Source organism: Rhinoraja longicauda, chromosome 10 (genome assembly GCF_053455715.1).
Source record: "Rhinoraja longicauda isolate Sanriku21f chromosome 10, sRhiLon1.1, whole genome shotgun sequence".
Lineage (NCBI taxonomy): Eukaryota > Metazoa > Chordata > Chondrichthyes > Rajiformes > Arhynchobatidae > Rhinoraja > Rhinoraja longicauda.
In genome coordinates this window covers 27,819,083-27,838,051 of record NC_135962.1, presented here as the reverse complement: position 1 = coordinate 27,838,051, position 18,969 = coordinate 27,819,083, and the positions used below count along the sequence as shown (strand labels likewise).

The following is an 18,969-nucleotide window of genomic DNA, read 5'->3' as shown; positions in this document are numbered from 1 at the left end:
ATTTTTTCCCCCCAAAGTTTATGAATGTCTGATTTTTTTAAAAAGGATTTCAATACTCCAAAAGATTATTTAAATTAAATTATTGAAAAATGTAGATGAATAAAATTATTTCATCTAAAATCATACATAAAAAGATGAAGACATTTGAGCAAACACGAATAATTAAACAAAGATTGTTTATTCTTGCCATCCGCGTAGGCATGTAATCTTAATTCAAATGAGGATCTCTAAATAGACTATCCAAGGAAATGCTAGGGATTTTCAGAAAGTTTGTGCTCCACTAGAATGCCATTTGGAACATAGTGACTTATTCCCCACTGTGAATGCGTCAGCATGTATGGGGATTTAAATATTTGCATTGTCTGCAAGTTGCAGGCTAATTTTATTTTCCCATCCAAAAAGGGAGATGGAAGCAGATTTTATAACTATGGGAGAGTTAGTTTGATGACTGTGATAGGACAGGGATCTTTAGTCAAAATCTTTAGATTATGTTGGCTGCTTTCCAAGGGAGCATGAAGCTGTAATGGAAACATCAAAAAGTCAAACATATACTAAAAATAACCAAACTGCATTATAAACAGAAGGGCATTCTTATCCAGCCATAATTGAATTCTTTAATGGGGGAAGAAATGGACAAACAAAATGCAATGGATTTAATACTTTATAGGCTTCCAAAAGGCCCTCAATAGGCTCCCACGTGGTGGGCACAAATGTTAATTTTCTCATTATTCCCGATCACTTCCTCTTGGTTTTTCTGTTATCCAACTACATCAGGACTAATTTAACATACTGACCAGCCCATTTGTGATGTGGAAGGAAAGTGGAGCTCCCACAGGAACCTCACATAATCATAAGAAGAAAATGCAGCTCGGTGACCTGACCAATGAAGACGAATGTACCATACTCCTTCTTTACCGTTCTATTTACTTGTGTTGCTACTTTCAGTAAACTACGGATGTGAATCCCAAGGTCTGTCGGTACATTACTACTGTTAAGGGTCCTGCCGTTAACTGCATACTTTCCCCGTGCATTTGATCTCCCAAAATGCAACACCTCGCTTTTGCTCGGATTAAATGGAATCTCTTAGGGTTATGCTTTACCATATCTGTCAAAGCAATACCATGTCCTCTTTTTGCCCTGCTCATTTCCTTCTTATGTACTCGTCCAACATCTTATGTTCGTCAAGGGATTCTCTTGATTGTAGTTGTCTATTAGAAATGCTCCTTTCTCCTTAACCAATCCGTCAGGTTTTTAAACCATCAATATACCTTGTCAGTGAGGATTCCCTCATCCTTCCAGACTCGCTGTTCACTCTAACAGGAATATGCTGTCCATGAACTCTTCGTATCTCACTTTTAAAATTATCCCACTTACCTGCAAACAGCTTTTCCTAATCAGCCTTTGCAGGTTCCTATCTAATGCCTTCAGTTAACTCTGCCCAATTTAAGACTAATTTGTGGACCTGGATTCTGAAATTATAAACCCCGCAAATTGGAGTGCAGAGTTGACACAACTATATAGGCTACATTTTTTTTTAAAGGCACTAATAGCCTAAGGCTGGAGGTAAGTTTGGGAATGAATTCTCATCTTCTGTCAGGCTGGTGAGGATTTTGAACAATTTTTAAATGCTTTAATGTTCTGAGGGATTTAAAATCCACTGGATTTGTGGATTTTGCCACTCAAACATCCAGACTTGACAGTAAGTCCATGCAAGCCTTGAACTTATCTGAGAGTAACTGAATGTTACTGTTCCCTTTATGAGTAGCCATCCTTACCAGCTTGATTTGGTCCATGGATTAATTTTGAAAATAATAAATTTTAATAGATCAGCACAAAGTGATGCATTTTGACAGGAGAAAAAAATTATGTGTTTAAAAGCTAAAAGTTAAAATGCTGTAGCAGTAAAAGGAGCAAATTTGCAAATGATTGAAACGATGCACACAGTTTAATAAAGCTATACATTTGATGGGAATTTATTGACATGATATATTGCAGCTTTAAATCCTACGTTCCGAATTAATAATAGGTTTCTGCTCTTCTAGGCATCTTGCTACCTGAAGCAAGGAAAGTTCAAGCAAGCAGAAACATTGTACAAGGAGATTCTCACTCGTGCTCACGAGAGGGAATTTGGTTGTGTGGATGGTGAGTGGATGGTTATGGTGATTTTTTTAATCCATTTAATTTCAATGAGCAGAATTTTACTAATTTTCACTTGGAATGGTTAGCAAAACGTATCTATAAATGTTGCTTGTTTATTTTCCATTGTTTTGTGCCAGTGACAAAACTAATAAGCAGGTTTTTGAGGCTCACAGGCAATAATGAATAAACAATATGCTAAAAAATGGATATTGCCTTCTGCTGTATCTGAATTGTTACTCTTTTTGCATTGTATTGCACATCCTTTTTGTGCTGTCTCAAATCAAATTAATATTTTACTTTTGAAATATTTCTAAGGATTGTGAAGGTTAAATTATTCAAATGTCAAAAACCACAAATGTCAAAAACCACTTCTATCCCTAAAAAAACCCAATTTTCTCTTCCAAGATGAAAATAAACCTATATGGATGCACGCCGAGGAAAGAGAGGAACAGTGCAAGGTAATGGTAAAACATTGTCATTGTTTTCGGGGGTTTGTATGAAATATTTAACTCTGCTTCAAATGAATAAAATCCATTAAAAATTATCTTGGATATGTGTTGGACAAATACTAGAGGGCATAGTTTGAAGGACTTGTGCAGGGCAAATCTTTTCACAGAGTTGTGCAACTGGAGATGGTGGTGAAAACAAATACAATGGTAGTGTTCAAGAGACTTTTAGATAGGCACATGGATAAACAGGGTATGGAGGGATGTGAAACACATGCAGATTGTAGGGTTTTAGTTTAAGTAGGCAGTGAAGGGTCTGTTCTTGTGCTGTATTATTCTATATGAAAGAAGTGCGTGACTTTAACTTTTCCATGTTGATAAATAATTTGGAATATTTTCCTGTCAGGAACAAAATCTGTAGTTTAGAAAATGGATTTGCAAAGTACTTTTTTGACTGTGAAGTTGGTTGACAATAGACAATAGGTGCAGGAGTAGGTCATTTGGCCCTTCGAGCCAGCACCACCATTCAATGTGATCATGGCTGATCATTCTCAATCAGTACCCCGTTCCTGCCTTCTCCCCATACCCCCTGACTCCGCTATCCTTAAGAGCTCTATCTAGCTCTCTCGAATGCATTCAGAGAATTGGCCTCCGTTGCCTTCTGAGGCAGAGAATTCCACAGATTTACAACTCTCTGACTGAAAAAGTTTTTCCTCGTCTCAGTTATAAATGGCCTACCCCTTATTCTTAAACTGTGGCCCCTGGTTCTGGACTCCCCCAACATTGGGAACATGTTTCGTGCCTCTAACGTGTCCACCCCTTAATAATATTATTTGTTTCGTTAAGATCCTCTCTCATCCTTCTAAATTCCAGTGTATACAAGCCTAGTCGCTCCAGTCTTTCAACATATGACAGTCCCGCCATTCCGGGAATTAACCTAGTAAATCTACACTGCACGCCCTCGATAGCAAGAATATCCTTCCTCAAATTTGGAGACCAAAACTGCACACAGTACTCCAGGTGCGGTCTCACTAGGGCCCTGTACAACTGCAGAAGGACCTCTTTGCTCCTATACTCAACTCCCCTTGTTATGAAGGCCAACATTCCATTGGCTTTCTTCACTGCCTGCTGTACCTGCATGCTTCCTTTCGGTGACTGATGCACTAGGACGCCCAGATCTCGTTGTACGTCACCTTTTCCTAACTTGACACCATTCAGATAATAATCTGCCTTCTTATTCTTACCACCAAAGTGGATAACCTCACACTTATCCACATTAAACTGCATCTGCCATGCATCCGCCCACTCACACAACCTGTCCAAGTCACCCTGCAAGCTCATAGCATCTTCCTCACAGTTCACATGACCACCCAGCTTTGTATCATCTGCAAATTTGCTAATGATACTTTTAATCCCTTCATCCAAGTCATTAATGTATATTGTAAATAGCTGCGGTCCCAGCACCGAGCCTTGCGGTACCCCACTAGTCACTGCCTGCCATTCTGAAAGGGACCCATTTATCCCCACTCTTTGATTTCTGTCTGTCAACCAATTTTCTATCCATGTCAGTACCCTACCCCCAATACCATGTGCTCTAATTTTTCCCACTAATCTCCCATGTGGGACCTTGTCGAAGGCTTTCTGAAAGTCGAGGTACACCACATCCACCGGCTATCCCCTGTCAATTTTCCTAGTTACATCCTCAAAAAATTCCAGAAGATTAGTCAAGCATCATTTCCCCTTCGTAAATCCATGCTGACTCGGAACGATCCTGTTACTGCTATCCAAATGCTCCGCAATTTCGTCTTTTATAATTGACTCCAGCATCTTCCCCACTGATGTCAGACTAACTGGTCTATAATTTCCCTTTTTCTCTCTCCCTCCTTGCCTGACAAGGGCAAGGCTGTAGATGTCGTCTATGAGGACCAACAAAATCTTTGATTGGGTTCCACATGGTAGGCTGCTTGGGAAGGTTAGTTTTGTATGGCATCCAGGGATAGCTAACTTCATGGAAGGAAACTGAGGGTGATGGTGGAATATTGTTTTTTGGACTGGAAGCCTGTGACTATTGGTGTGCCTCAGAGATGGTGCAAGATCCATTGCTGTTTTGTGGTTTATATCAACGATTGGGATAAGAATGTACAAGGCATGTTGGGTAAGTTTGTTGATGACACTAAAGTAGATGGTATTGTAGACAGTGAAGATGTTTATCAACAATGACAGCAGGATCTTGAACAGTTGGGCAAGTGGGTTGAAGAATGGTTAAAGGAGACTGTGTGAGGTGCTGCATTTTGGGAAGTCAAACCAAGGCCAGACCTTCAGTGTATGGTAGGGCTCTCAGGAGTGTTGTAGAGCAGAGGGATTGAGGAGTACAGGTTCATACTTCCTTGAAAGTGGTGTCACAGGTAGATATGGTGGTCAAGAAGGCTTTCGGTACATTGGCCTTCATTGGCCTTCATTTGTCAGGGTATTGAGTATAGAAGTTATGTTACAGTTGTACAAGACCTTGGTGTGGCCAAATTTGGAGTATTGTAATTCAGTTTGGGTCATCCTGCTCTGAAAGAATGTTGTTAAGCTGGAAAAAATGCAGAGAAGGTTTACGAGAATGCTGCCAGGATTCGAGGGCCTAAGCTATAGGGAGAGATTGGACAAGATAGGAATTCATTCCTTGGAGTGCAGGAAGCTGAGAGGTGATCTTATAGAAGTATATAAGATCATTAAGGTAATTAATTGGTAAGAGCACAGTGTCTTTTACCCAGGGTAGGGCAATCAAGAACCAGAGTACATAGGTTTAAGGTGAGAGGGGTAAGATTTAATAGGAACACGAGGAACAACCTTTTCACAGAGGGTGGTAGGTATGTGGAATGAGCAACCAGAGGAGGTAATTGTAGCAGGTATAATAACAATATTCAAAAGGTATTTGGACAGGTATATAGATAGGAAAGGTTTAGATGGATATGTGGGCAAATGTCAATGAAATTTCATTCCTGCCTTCTCTGGCACATCTAAATACCACATTTTTATGGTTTTAAGTTGCCACCGTTGAAACATAATTTTCTCTACTTTGTTTCTATTGATCATTTTGTATATGAGTCAGCCACGTATGTTGCACAGACTAAATTATTGTATTCTATTTAGGGGAAATCCAAAGATGGCACCACATTTGGCGAGTATGGAGGCTGGTACAAGGCATGCAAAGTCGACAGGTATATTTTAACATTTTTGTCTTAAGGAATAGGAGTAGAATTTCGTCTTTCGGCCTATCAAGTCTACTCTGCTATTCAATCACGGCTGATCTATCTCTCCTTCCTAACCCCATTCTCCTGCCTTCTCCCCATAACCTCTGACACCCGTATTCAAGTATCAATTAGCTATTTGCAAAAGAATAGTGCAATATCTTTACAACCTTGAGGCTGTATACTCTCCTGCTTAATCCGGAGTTCTGAATATTTAAAATAAATAAGAACATCAATCGCTTTACTCATGTGTACTTGGATCATAAGACATAGGAACACAATTGGCCCATTTAGTCTGCTCCGCCATTCGATCATGGCTGATCTGTTTTTGCCCATTCACCTGCCTTCTCCCTATAACTTTTAATGCCCTTACTAATCAAGAACCTATCAGTCTGCTTTAAAAATACCCAATGACTTGACCTCCACAGCCAATGAATTCCACAGATTCAACACCTTCTGGCTAAATAAATTCCTCCTTGTCTCCATTCTAAATGTACATCCTTATATTCTGAGGCTGTGCCTTCTGGTCGTGGACTCTCCCACTACAGAAAACATCCTCTCCACCTCCACTCTATCTAAGCCTTTCATTATTCAGTGTATATTAGTAGCATGAATTTTGGCAGCTGATATTCTGTCAAAAAGGGACACCATTTTAATGCATTCTTTTAGAGGAGTTAATACGGCTACAGTGTGAACTTTAAACTTCTATTCCAAGATAACACAGGTAACCCATTTTAGGAAAAGGTTAAAAAAAAGTATTTTACATGTAACTTAGCTACTGTAGTTAACCTACAATTAACATGTAGTTTGATGGTATCTACCATGACCTGATAAAGATGACTCCTGTGTAATGTGCAAAGCAGGTTTTGACAGCAAATGGATACAGATACACTATTGATATGCACTTTTAAGATTTTAAACTTATGCAGACCCGCTAAATAATTTTGCAGTGATTTTAGTTGTAATCCAGCATGGATCTATAATCTGCCTTTATGATCAAGAAGGAGGCTATTCGGTCAATCCATTCGGTCAATTCCCACCAGTCTCATTTGTATGCTTATTTACCCTTAATCCATTCTCTCTCATGTGTCCATCAACTAACCGTGATTCTCCTGCTACTTAAATGCACAGGGACACTATTCAGTAACCTATCAATGTCTCCAGTGCTGACTTTTTCCAGAAATTTCTGAATTCACTGGAAGGATAAGCAAACCAATGTCCACCCCTTTCTATGCCAATTAGTCCCATGTTGAGGCTCTTGGTTGGTTGGTTACATTGGGTTGGCTTAACACCAGATTTCTGAAACACTCCATTCCATGTTCTGCTATGCAAGCAGATTGTGGCACACAGGAAAAGATTCAAGGATGTGCTCCAAACCAATGGGAACCTATGGCGGCGAAGTGGTAGAGTTGCTGCCTTGCAACACTAGAGACCCAGGTTTGATCCGGGTGCTATCTGTATGGAGTTTGTACATTCTCACTGTGACCATGTGGGCTTTCTCCTGGTGCTCCGGTTTCCCCACACTCCAAAGACATACGGGTTTGTAGGTTAATTGGTCTTGGTAAAAGTGTAAATTGTCCCTAGTGTGTAGGATAGTGCTAGTGTACGGAGTGACCACTGGTCAGCGCAGACTCGATGAGCCGAAGGGCCTGTTTCCGCACTGTATGTCTAAAGTCTAAACCTCTAGCCCATGTCCATCAAAGTGGAAAAGTATTAGTGGTATTGAGAATCCCCAGCCATAATATCTGGAGTTAACAGGTGTAGATCTTTGCGGTACTCCCGAATTAAAGGAGTTTTGTTTCAAAAGCTTAATGTGTTTGTTACAAAACATTAATATGTTTATTTCAAAATCTTAATGTGTTTGTTTCAAAATCTTAATGTGTTTTTCAAAACCTTAATGTGTTTGTTTCAAAACCTTAATGTGTTTGTTTCAAATCCTTTGTGTTCATTTCTCTTTTTCCAAACAGCCCAACAGTGACGACAACATTGAAGAATCTTGGGGCTCTTTATAAACGTCAGGGCAAGTTTGAAGCAGCAGAAACACTGGAAGAAGCAGCTTTGAGATCTCGTAAACAAGTACGATTTTAACCACCTATTAGTATTGGTTTAGAATTGTCACGTACAATAAAAAACAAAGTAAATTCAACCGTGTAGAGAGTGTATTTCATGCTATTTGCTTTCATTGCAGAACTGGGTCAATATGTGGGGAATTTCAGATGTGAATTACATGTTTGTGCATCATTTTAAGAGGAGCAATGTTATTTGAATCAACAAGTCATGGAAAAAATCCCTTCAGCCCATCACATCAGTTGCCTACTTTCAATGTCTTGGCAATTTAAATGCTCGTCCAGATACATAAATATCATAAAACTTGACTTTTTTTTTTTGCTGTGCGATTCAATGAATGTACTGCTTCCACCACACACCCAAGCAAATTCTTCTAACAATCACATTATGCATTCATAATTTTGTGTACCTCTTTCAGCCTCCTCTGCTCCGAGGAAAACAAATTCAGCCCATCCAGTTTCTCCTCAAAACTGAAATGCTCCATTTAGACAATATCCTGGTGAATCTTCTCACCATTCTCTCCGGTGCAATCATGTTCTTCCCACAGACTCCAGCTGTGGCTTAATCAGCTTGATAGAGATGACACTTCTAAAACAAAATGCTCTGAGTTCAAGACTTGTGTTGTACCAAATGTAGGCCTATTCATAGGCCCATCTTTAAAATGACTGATTTAAAATAGTCTTATCAATTAGGTGCTTGTAAGAACAGGTGGAACTATTTTGAACAATTGCAGGGAATTTTCATCTGAACTGTGGATGTTTTATAGTCGCCATCGCTAAAACTGATTACATGGACATTATCGGACTGGTGTCACCTGAGTTTCCTCAGGTAGTATTTATGCATGAAAGACACAAAGTGCTGGAGTAACTCGGTGTGTCAGGCAGTACTATCCTTTTTCTGAAGAGATGCTGTCTGAACCGCTGAGTTACTCCAGCACTTTGGGTCTAACTTTGGTATAAACCAGCATGTGCAGATCTTGTTTCCATATTTATGCATAGACTGGTACTTTGCTCACAAAGCATTTTGAGTTTCAATTGCAGGCATTATATAAATGCAAAGGTTTCTTTTTTTATTGCCTCACAGCATTAATTTCTGTTGTATATATACATTAAAGCTTTATTCATATGGTTGCTGTTTTCTTAAAAAAATGTTGGTTATTTGCAATTTAACATAATTTTGTTATAGAAACAATTCAAATAACATTCATACCTTTGTTCACCAGGGTCTTGATAATATCCACAAACAAAGAGTAGCTGAAGTACTTAATGATCCTGAAAGTATAGAGAAAAGAAGAAGCCGTGAAAGTTTGAATGTGGATGTGGTAAAATATGAGAGTGGTCCTGATGGTGGCGAGGAAGTGAGTATGGGCGTGGAGTGGAATGGGGTAAGTACAGTACACAGTCCACAGATACAGACAGAGAATATTGAAACATTAGTAAAAGGTGTTAGTAAATGTCTTTAACACTATCAGATTTTAGTGTGTAAACATGTGTAAAAAATCTGATGGCATTCATATTTTGTGTGAGTTTTGAGTCTTTGGAACTCACTTCCTTAATGGATAATGGAAGCAGTCAGAATGTTTGTCTACTGGTTCCTTGAAAAGTCCTCATTAAGCAATGAGTTGAAAGGTTACTGGGAGTAGATGGGAACACAGAATTGGTTATAATAGCCTGATCCACCGTGATCTAATTGAATGGCAGGGCAGCATAGGACTGAGTAGCCCATTTTGCTTCTAATTATGAACAAAGGTGAAATACTTCAAATTACTTCAAACTGCAGTTCAAATTGCAGTTACTGTGATGCTCTAAGTCAGTTTTATATTTATTGAAATGTCACATCTCAGAATCCAGTAATTTTCAGCGGTTTGATTTGAATAACATAGCAGAAAGAAACAGTGTTGCCAATAGCGCATATCAATTTATTTCACATAGGGTTTAGGACATGGCAGAAACTATAGCTGTAAATCAGGCCTAACCAGTCCTATAAAGCTTCAACATGAATTTCTGACTTAACTCAATGCCCTGACCTATGAAGGCAAACATACCATTTAATCACTCTATCTACTTGCGTTGCCACTTTTAATGTTCTAACAGGACCCTCGTGTTTTTGAAGTTTTGGCTCGTCCAATAAGGGCAAGTATTTATTATACTGCCTCAATCACCTTTTCTACCATCCAACAATCTTCAGGAATCCCTCTGTTCATCAATACTTCTTAGTATCTTACCATCAATCTTTGGCTTGTTGAATTATGTGAAAATGCTTTCAAACTAATTTAAAAATGTAAAAAAATGGACAATATTCTATATAAATAAGCACTCGTGGTAATTGTAAAACAACATAGTATCTCACTATATATTGTGCTTTGAATTTCTCTAACAATATTTAGATGAATAACTTTGAGTTCACAATTATACTTAAAATTTTGCAAGCAGGACTACTTATTTGCAAGAAAATAAAATTAAATACTAAACTAAGGTACACCCAAAGAAATGCAGTTGATGCCTGCACATATTTTGCTTGGGAAACTACTTGATTTATCATATTCCTTTCTATCAAATAGATTATAAACAGAACCTTGCATAACAAAATTGGTGAATGCAATTTCGTATTTGAGGATTCAATTTCGTAAATCAATTTGAAGTATTCGTGTAGTTGATGCAGAAAATAAGTAATGCATTCTTTTGTGCATAATATTTATCTATCGCTTCTGTTTTTTAATTAATGTCTGATAGTTAATGTATCTTAGCCTTATGTTGACAAAGAAACGTATATCTAAGTAGCATGTGAAATGGCCAGAATATCTTTTGACTAACTTGTCTTTCTCCTTTTGAATTCCCAGAAGAAATCCAGAGACTAGAGGTTATCTTTTGTAAATTTGTATTTTTGTTGGTACTGTGTACTGTACAATTCTTTATTTATCTTGTATTTGGCTTGCTCACTTTTTCAGTATATAATCACCTTGCTGTCAATTTTATGTAAATATGAGTTTTAAGTATTTTTTTCCATGTGGATTTTTGTATTTTCAAGTATACCTTATAGTTGACACTATTTCTGGGTCATTTCTTCCCTTCACTGCCATTTCGGCTGTTAGAAATGCCTTTCAGATTACAAAAAAATTAATTATGAAATTTCTAATTGACCATTGCTGCTCATAATACTGGCTATTTAAGTTATTTTCCCTTAAGGTCTGTGCTTTTCTTAAACATCTATTAAGTTTGCATGTCTTGAATGTAGGAAAATAAAAAATTCTGTCTTAAACGTAACTGGACCAATTTATCAACTACAGATTTTCATTTTAATAGTCATTGTGATAACTTTTTTCAAAAAATAATCTTGTCAAAATTGTTATATTAGTGCAAAAGTTATTTTTATATTAATACACGTTATAACTAATTTATTTGTTATCTTCATCTTAAGAATTTATGAAAATTAGTATTTTAATTCTATATGATTTCTTGCATATGCTACCACAAACTAAGGGATTTATATCAAAATTACTTTTAGTGAAATTTTATTGTCAGCAGCAATCATATGTGATCCTTTATTTTAAAAACAATTATGTACTAAGTTCTGGCATGAAGTTTACTCTTGCTTGCTGTCGGGTGTCCTAACACCGAGAAACAATGGTATTGACAAGATGAGTCAACAGCCAATTCCATCATTTTGCAGAGCACAAATCGAAAGAAAGTACTAACTTGGAGTAAGGCAAATTAAAACATTATTAGGCAGGAGCTAGGGAGTTGGGGGCAAATGTTATTGGCTAAGTCCACATCCCACATCTGGGAGTCATTGAAAGACTAGCTGACCAGAGCTCAGGACTGGATATTCTAGTAAGCAGGAACAAGGATGACAAGGTAAGGGATTCTTGGATATGAGAGAGATTATAAATTTGGTCAAAAAGAAAAAGGAAGCGTATGTAAGCTTGGGGATAAAATCAGATAATGCCTCTGAGGACTATAAAGAAAGCAGGAACAAATTCAAGCAAGGAATTAAGAGGACCAGAAGGGGCCATTAAATGGCATTGGCAAGTCAGATTCAAGAAAATCATTAAAAATAAGAGGGTGATTAGGGAGATGGGTAGAACCACTCAAGGATAAAGGAAGAACCTGATGCTTGAGTCAGAGAATGTACCCCAAGGCAAGGTATTAAACAAGAACTTTGCCTCATATTCACCAAGGAGAAATACCTGCAGGATAGTGAGATCAGTGTGGGGTATAAACATTTGCCAGGACATTTCGAGATCAATGAGGAGGTGGTGTTGGATTCTTCTAAAGAGCATTAAGGTAGACAAGTCCTCGGGAGCCTTATTTGATATGTGCCAGATTATTGAAAGAGGAAAGAAAGGAGATTGCTGGGGGCTTAACAAAGGTCTTAGTATCTCCGAGTTGCCTTGACAAAGTCCGGAGAATAGGATTTACTATTTGGAAGAGAATGGCCTAATTAACGATCATCAACATGGCTTGGTGTGGGGTGGGTTATGTCTGTCAATTTGATTTTGTTTTTTGAAGAGGTGATGAAGATGATTGATGAGGGTAGGCAATGGATGATATCTGCAATGGCTTTAATAAGGACTATCATGGTAGGCTGATCCAGTAGATTAAGATGCACAGGATTCATGGTGCTTCCCTCCTTTTTGTCCGATAGGCATAAATGCTATTTGTGATATTAGTTTGGTCTTCGGCTTGAATGGCTGTTTCGTTTATTTTAGTTTATTATTGTCACGTGTACTGAGGCACAGTGAAAAGCTTCTGTTTGCGTGCTATCCAGTCAAGCCGTCCAGTACACAGAAGAAAGATAAAGATAACAGATAAAGAGTATAACATTCAGTGCAAGATAAAGATTGATTTAGTGCACAGGTCTCCAATGAGATAGATAGGAGGTCAGGACCACACTCCAGCTGATGAGAGGACCGTTCAGTTGCCTGATAACAGCTGGGGAGAAACTGACCCTGAATCTGGAGGCATTTGGACTTTTAACAACTCCCTCCACTACTGCAAAATATAATACTGTCTAAGTTACACCTGTTTCCAAAGATTTTTTTCAAGGCTGTTGTAATTTTGCAGAGTAGCTTATTGTATTTTTGTTTCTGTTTCCAACCTGAAACTCAGTTCATGACCACAATTGACATGGGTGCTGGAGGCAGCCCTAATGCAGTCGTCGATGTAATGAGTTGGGGAATGGCACCTGAAATTGTTTGATATACCCGATAAAATGACAGGCCCATCCGAGTGCCCATAGCTAAACCACTGTACCATAGAAAGTGAGACGGTCAAAAGCGCAGTTGTGAAGGGTGAGGCAAGTTCTGCCACGCAGAGGAAAGTTTAAATAGAGGGGAGCTTGGGTAGCTTACAATGCAAAGGTATGAATGTTGAATTCTACAACTCCAAGTAATACACCCCCACCCTGGTACTTCCATTTCTCCCACCATCTGCCAGCACCCCCCAATTACCTTGCTCTTTCCCCCCTCTGTCTCTGTGTCACGTTCACAAGTTATAGGAGTAGAATTAGGCCATTTGGCCCATCAAATCTACTCCGCCATTCAATCATGGCTGATCTCTGCCTCCTAATCCCATTTTCCTGCCTTCCCATAATCCTTGTCACCCGTTCTAATCAAGAAATTGTCTATCTCTGCCTTAAAAATATCCACTGACTTTGTCTCCACAGGTATCTGTGGCAATGAGTTTCACAGATTAACTATCCTCTGACCAAAGAAGTTCCTCCTCACCTCCTTTCTAAAAGAGCACCCTTTAATTCTGAGGCTATGACCTCTGGTCCTAGACTCTCCCACCAGTGGAAACATCCTTTCCACATCTGCTGTATGCCTTTCATTATTTCAATGAGGTCCCCCCTCAACCTTCTAAACTCCAGCGAGTAGAGGCCCGGTGCTGTCAAATGCTCATCATATGCTAACCCACTCATTCTTGGAATCATGTAAACCTCTTCTGGACCCTCTTCAGAGCCAGCACATCTTCAAATACAGAGCCCAAGTTTGCTCACAGTACTCCAAATGTGGCCTGACTAACACCTCATAGAGCCTCAGCATTACATAACTGCGTCTTTCTCTGTCTCTCGCACTGCCTGTTTCTTTCCCACCCACCCTCATGTTTTCTCCTGATTACATCCCATCCCTCTTCCCAAGTACTATCCTTTTTCTTTCCCTCTGTTTGCTTTGCTCTTTCAATGCTGTACATATAAGCAATAGGTACTTTTTGTAATTTAAGCAAAGATGCTCGATTTTTTAAGTGGTGAGCAGAAAGTTTGACCTGGAAATACTGTTCGCGTATTTACCTTAAACAATTGAAACTGTTGAAGATTCTGCCACAGTTTTGACTTTTCCCCCCTACATTTTTGTCTGACAGGCAGAGATGCCTTTTGTGATACTAATTCTGTTTCCGACTTGAATGGCATGCGCCATCTTCGGGCTTTTAACAACTCTGCTTACTGCAATATGTAACATTGTCTCAGCTGCACTTTGTTCACAGAGAACATTTCCAAGGCTGTTGTAATTCTGTAGAGTAGCTTATTGTATTTTTGTTACTTCTTCCCCTCTGAAAATTAATTCATTACCACAATTGACTGAATCAACCATTTATACCAATGTCAGCAGTCTACCTATCATAGAGGACATAAACATCAGCATGAAAATACCTATCTAATACTAAGTTAATTAACTGCACAGTCACCTGTTTATTGGTTATCAGGCTTGTGTTGCATTCATTTGAGTCTCCATTTGGTATCTCATGTAACCACAAGACAGATTTATTGATTTGTCTTGTAAAATTACTGCTTTAAAATGAGAAAAATATTAAAAAGCATGATTGTGTACAGCTAGAATTTCCCTAAAACCCAGGCATGTTCTTTATGTGCTCATTTAAACTCTCGTGGTCTACTCTATGAAAATATTATTGTTGATAAGTGCTTTTTTTATTCTGGGTGAACTGTGTATTCTCTGGAGAATTTAAATGCTTTCTAATGGATTCTTGATTGTCTGGAGGTGTGTGTAAATGTCTCCTTTCTAACTCTCAATAAACTAGCTCAGTATCTAACTAATTTGTCTTTTGTCTCTGTGATCTGCTTTGAAATGCTTCCTTTTCTCCTGCACTCTTTAAAATTAAATTCTAGAACTAGAGAGAATTCGATAGAGCTCTTAATGATAGCGGAGTCAGGGGGTATGGGGAGAGGGCAGGTATGGGGTACTGATTGTGAATGTTCAGCCATGATTGAATGGTGTGCTGGCTCAAAGGTCCGAATGGCCTACTCCTGCACGTATTGTCTATTGTCTATAACACCAAGGCTTGCGATATGTACCTGGCATACGTTGCGGTGACATAATTGTAAATTGCTGAAGATAGACACAAAGTGCAGGAGTAACTCAGCAGGTTAGGCAGCATCTCTGGAGAAAAAGGATGGATGATGTTTTGGGTCGGGACCCAAAACATCACCCATCCTTTTCTCCAGAGATGCTGCCAGTCCTACTGGGTTACTCAGAACTTTGTGTCTACCTTTGGTATAAACCAGCATCTGCAGTTCCGCTCTATACATAATTGTAAGTTATGCTTCTTCTCTATAATGTAGACTGTAACATAGACTTCAGAATTAAGGACATATTAGTGCAATTACTAACGGTCAACGTTGAGTTGTTCTGGCCCATAGATTATGCATTTAAATGAAGCTCTTTAATTATGCACCTTGTAGTTTTGCAGTGTCCCTGGAGGAAAGAATGTCTTTGATATTATATTTAATTTCATGTATTACATAGCTTATCTAAAATATATGTTCAAAATTTATCATGATTTTTAAGTTGGAAAGGGAGAATTTGATCCCTCATGGAAAGTTGTGTCTTCTTGCAAACAGTATTGGCAAATATTGCATAACATCTACAGTATAGAAAACGATATTTAGTATTTCTGCTCCATACAAGCTTCTTCCCATGTCTTAACTCAATATTTTCCTGCATTTTATTGTTTTAAAATACATACATTATTCACCTAAATTGCTCCAAGTGAAATAAGTTCCACATTCCAATTGCTCACCAGATGAAGAGATTTCTTATGAATTCATACTGTTGTTTTACAGCTCATGACCTGTAATTTAATACTCTCGTGGAAATTTATTTGCAACTATCTTTTTGAATCCCCTTTCTCCAGGAAAAAGGCCTTAGACATTCTTTTCTGATGGAATCTTGTGCATTTATTGATCGAACCTTGTGACCTTCCTGTTCGTGCAGATGATTTTTGAACTTTCCAGATAGTTTCCATACTTTGAAGACCAAAAATGTACATAGGATTCAAAATAACCTTACGATGAAAGCAATTTGGCAGAGCCAAATAAAAAAATTGAAAATATTGTTCAAGAAACCTTGATATGTTAATAAATGTGCATTATTGCACATGATCATGTATTTGGAAAAAAAAAATTAAAATTGTGTAGTTTTTACTTCATGATCAGGTGCATACCTTTAACTTTGTGCATTTTATCAACAAGGTGACCAATAGGATTTATTTTAAATCATTTAACACCTGTTTAATATCTATTTGTGCCTCTGAGCAAACCTAACATTCAGCTGAAAAATGTACCGATTACGCTTAATTCTTGAACTGCAATAATATTTCCACCTCAGTCATTGCACACCAATAGGCTCTTTACAATTGATTCAGCCATTGAAAGCCAATTAAATTAAATGTGTTCAGTAGAAGCACTAATTTGTGCTTCAGCTAAAGCCAGTCTCAGTTGGAATCAGGTTTATTTTATGTAAAAGGGTGTAACGTTATGTTATTGTTCTGGGTGTTGGCTCATTCATTTCAACTAGAATTTATAATGTGCACTCCCAACCATAAATGTGTTCTAATGGAGAGCACAGAACTATATTAAGAAGGTAAATGCTTTCTGTAAGAAAATGCAACAGATGTGAATTTGATTTTTTTGTTTATAGTTTCTTCAAATCAATGCAAAGATATTTGATCTAAATGCGGCACCATTTTATTTGTATGTGAAATGATAAAAGCCTGGATGTCAGAATTTATATTCAGAATATAAACATGCTGATAACACTTTTTTTTTTTAGCATTTCATGGAGAAAGTGCATGAATAATGCAATATATATTGACCATCACAACTTAGTAACATAGAACTGCTGATCTTGTTGAAAAAGACCAGAACTGTGTACGCAATGTGTAATCCAATATATAGACCAGATTTCTAACAGCTGTTGTCAGCAGTCGATTTTCAAATAATTGGCATCTTCTATAGACAAATGTTACTTAAATGCATAATTGATGTGTTTCTTAAAAACAGAATCATGAAGTTACAAATAAGCATTTGCATATAATAGCTTGTATATTCATGCAAAAAAAAATTAGCAATTGTAATGTTGGTACTGATTCATCTAAAACACATTGGTAATGTTATGGAAAGATGTGTTGTACTGTTTCTCTGAACAGTTCCTTACTCAGGATCTGTTAATGTTCACACTGAAAGTTACATTGATCCTGTTGAGGTAGACTTGGCTTTCACACCCTCTGTATTATTTGGCTTACAGGATGGAACTGGATCTCTGAAACGTAGTGGTTCCTTCAGCAAGCTTCGTGCTTCCATTAGACGCAGTAGTGAAAAGCTAGTTAGGAAACTGAAAGGTGGCAGTCCGCGAGAAAATGAGCCCAAGAATTCTGGGTAATTATTAATTTCCTGATTTCTGCTTTATTCTGAACTGTTTAAATTTGACACAGCTGAATACTATATAGGTTATTATGAAGTATTTTATTTGGTAACAATTGCACGCAAAACTTGTTTGTCATTGAAGAAGAAGATTTGCATTGATGTGGTGCCTTTGTTTCATGCCCTCCTATTTCCCAAAGCACAACTATTTATCCATTAAATATTTCTTTGAAAATGCATTCGTTGGGTAAGGTAGAAAAACATGGAATTTGTGGCCAATTGGATTGTCCTAAATAAATGAACATTGCAGTTGGATTCAGCTAAAAATGTCAAGTGGATAAGAGATGTTCGTTAATTTCTGATGATCTGGCAAATTCCCTTGGACTGTTCCAAGATATTATCTAATTTCTGTAAAGCTTGCTTGGTGCACACATGGATATAGCTCCCTGCAAGTTTAATTTTATCTGATTAATAGGGATAGAAAAAAATGAAACAAGGCATCAAGATTGCATTGAATATAGTGGTTGTGGTTCATTGGAGGGTGTTGGTATCTGAGCTGGCGTTTGTTTGGCTTCTGTAAGGTAGAGGTCAGTTCGTCAAACTGCAACAGCACCGTCCTTGTCAGCAGGCATGATGATGTTGAGTTTAGTAAACTGACTGCTGTTATTTCAAAATGGGTGGCACAGCGGTAGAGTTGCTGTCTTACAGCGCAGAGACCCGGGTTCAATCCTGTCTACAGGTGCTGTCTGTATGGAATTTGTACGTTCTCCCTGTGACCACGCGGGTTTTCTTTGGGTGCTCCTGTTTCCTCCCACACTCCAAAGACGTGCAGATTTGTACTTTAATTGGCTTTTGTAAATTGTCGCTAGTATGTAGGATAGTGCCAGTGTGCAGGTGATTGGTGCAGACTTGGTGAGTCGAAGGGAGTCTAGAGACTGACTAAGAGTGAGTAAGCAAAGAAAAATTTGGGAAGTTTGTGTTTTGTTGAAAATTAGCAATGAATTAACCTAGAATTAGAAAAAGAGATCTAGTTGGATTATCAATCTGGAGATAAGAGTAAGGGTCCTGAGGATACTGACCAAACACCTGGGTACAGACATGAGGGCAGCAAATGAGCTTAACAGATCAGGCCTAGGTAAGATGGAGACTTGGGAGGTTGAAAGCTGAGGACTAATCGGTCCGAATCAGGGATGAGAATATTAGAAGAGATAGTGAAAACATGAGGAGAGTTAGAGTCAAAGGAAAGTAAAGAGGAAGAAGATTCTGAAAAATATTAGAATTCAAGAGCTGAGGAATGTTGTTTAATTCACTTACATTTGCTTACAAGAACTGTCAACCTGTCTCAGACCTCCCTGTCTTTGGTTCTATTTAGAAATTTGGTTATGTTATGATGCTATTTACCTTCCTAATTTTCTTTTGCACCCTTT

General features: G+C 38.1%; 1 protein-coding gene across 11 annotated transcripts in view; it reads left to right on the top strand.

The window, feature by feature from the left end:
* Positions 1-18,969, top strand: part of klc1a (kinesin light chain 1a) — a 54,184-nt gene that overhangs the window by 18,878 nt on the left and 16,337 nt on the right. For 8 of the 11 annotated variants that reach the window (XR_013547730.1, XM_078406489.1, XM_078406493.1 and 5 more), the window contains 6 exons: positions 2,043-2,142; positions 2,545-2,597; positions 5,724-5,791; positions 7,789-7,897; positions 9,111-9,272; positions 17,427-17,557. Coding sequence is in view for 10 of the 11 variants with exons in the window: in XM_078406489.1 (XP_078262615.1) it covers positions 2,043-2,142; positions 2,545-2,597; positions 5,724-5,791; positions 7,789-7,897; positions 9,111-9,272; positions 17,427-17,557 (623 nt within the window). In the remaining variant the exon portion in view is untranslated. Of the gene's footprint in view, positions 1-2,042; positions 2,143-2,544; positions 2,598-5,723; positions 5,792-7,788; positions 7,898-9,110; positions 9,273-10,727; positions 15,032-17,426; positions 17,558-18,969 lie in introns of those variants that run through there. The other 3 variants (XM_078406491.1, XM_078406496.1, XM_078406497.1) reach the window with 3 other exon arrangements.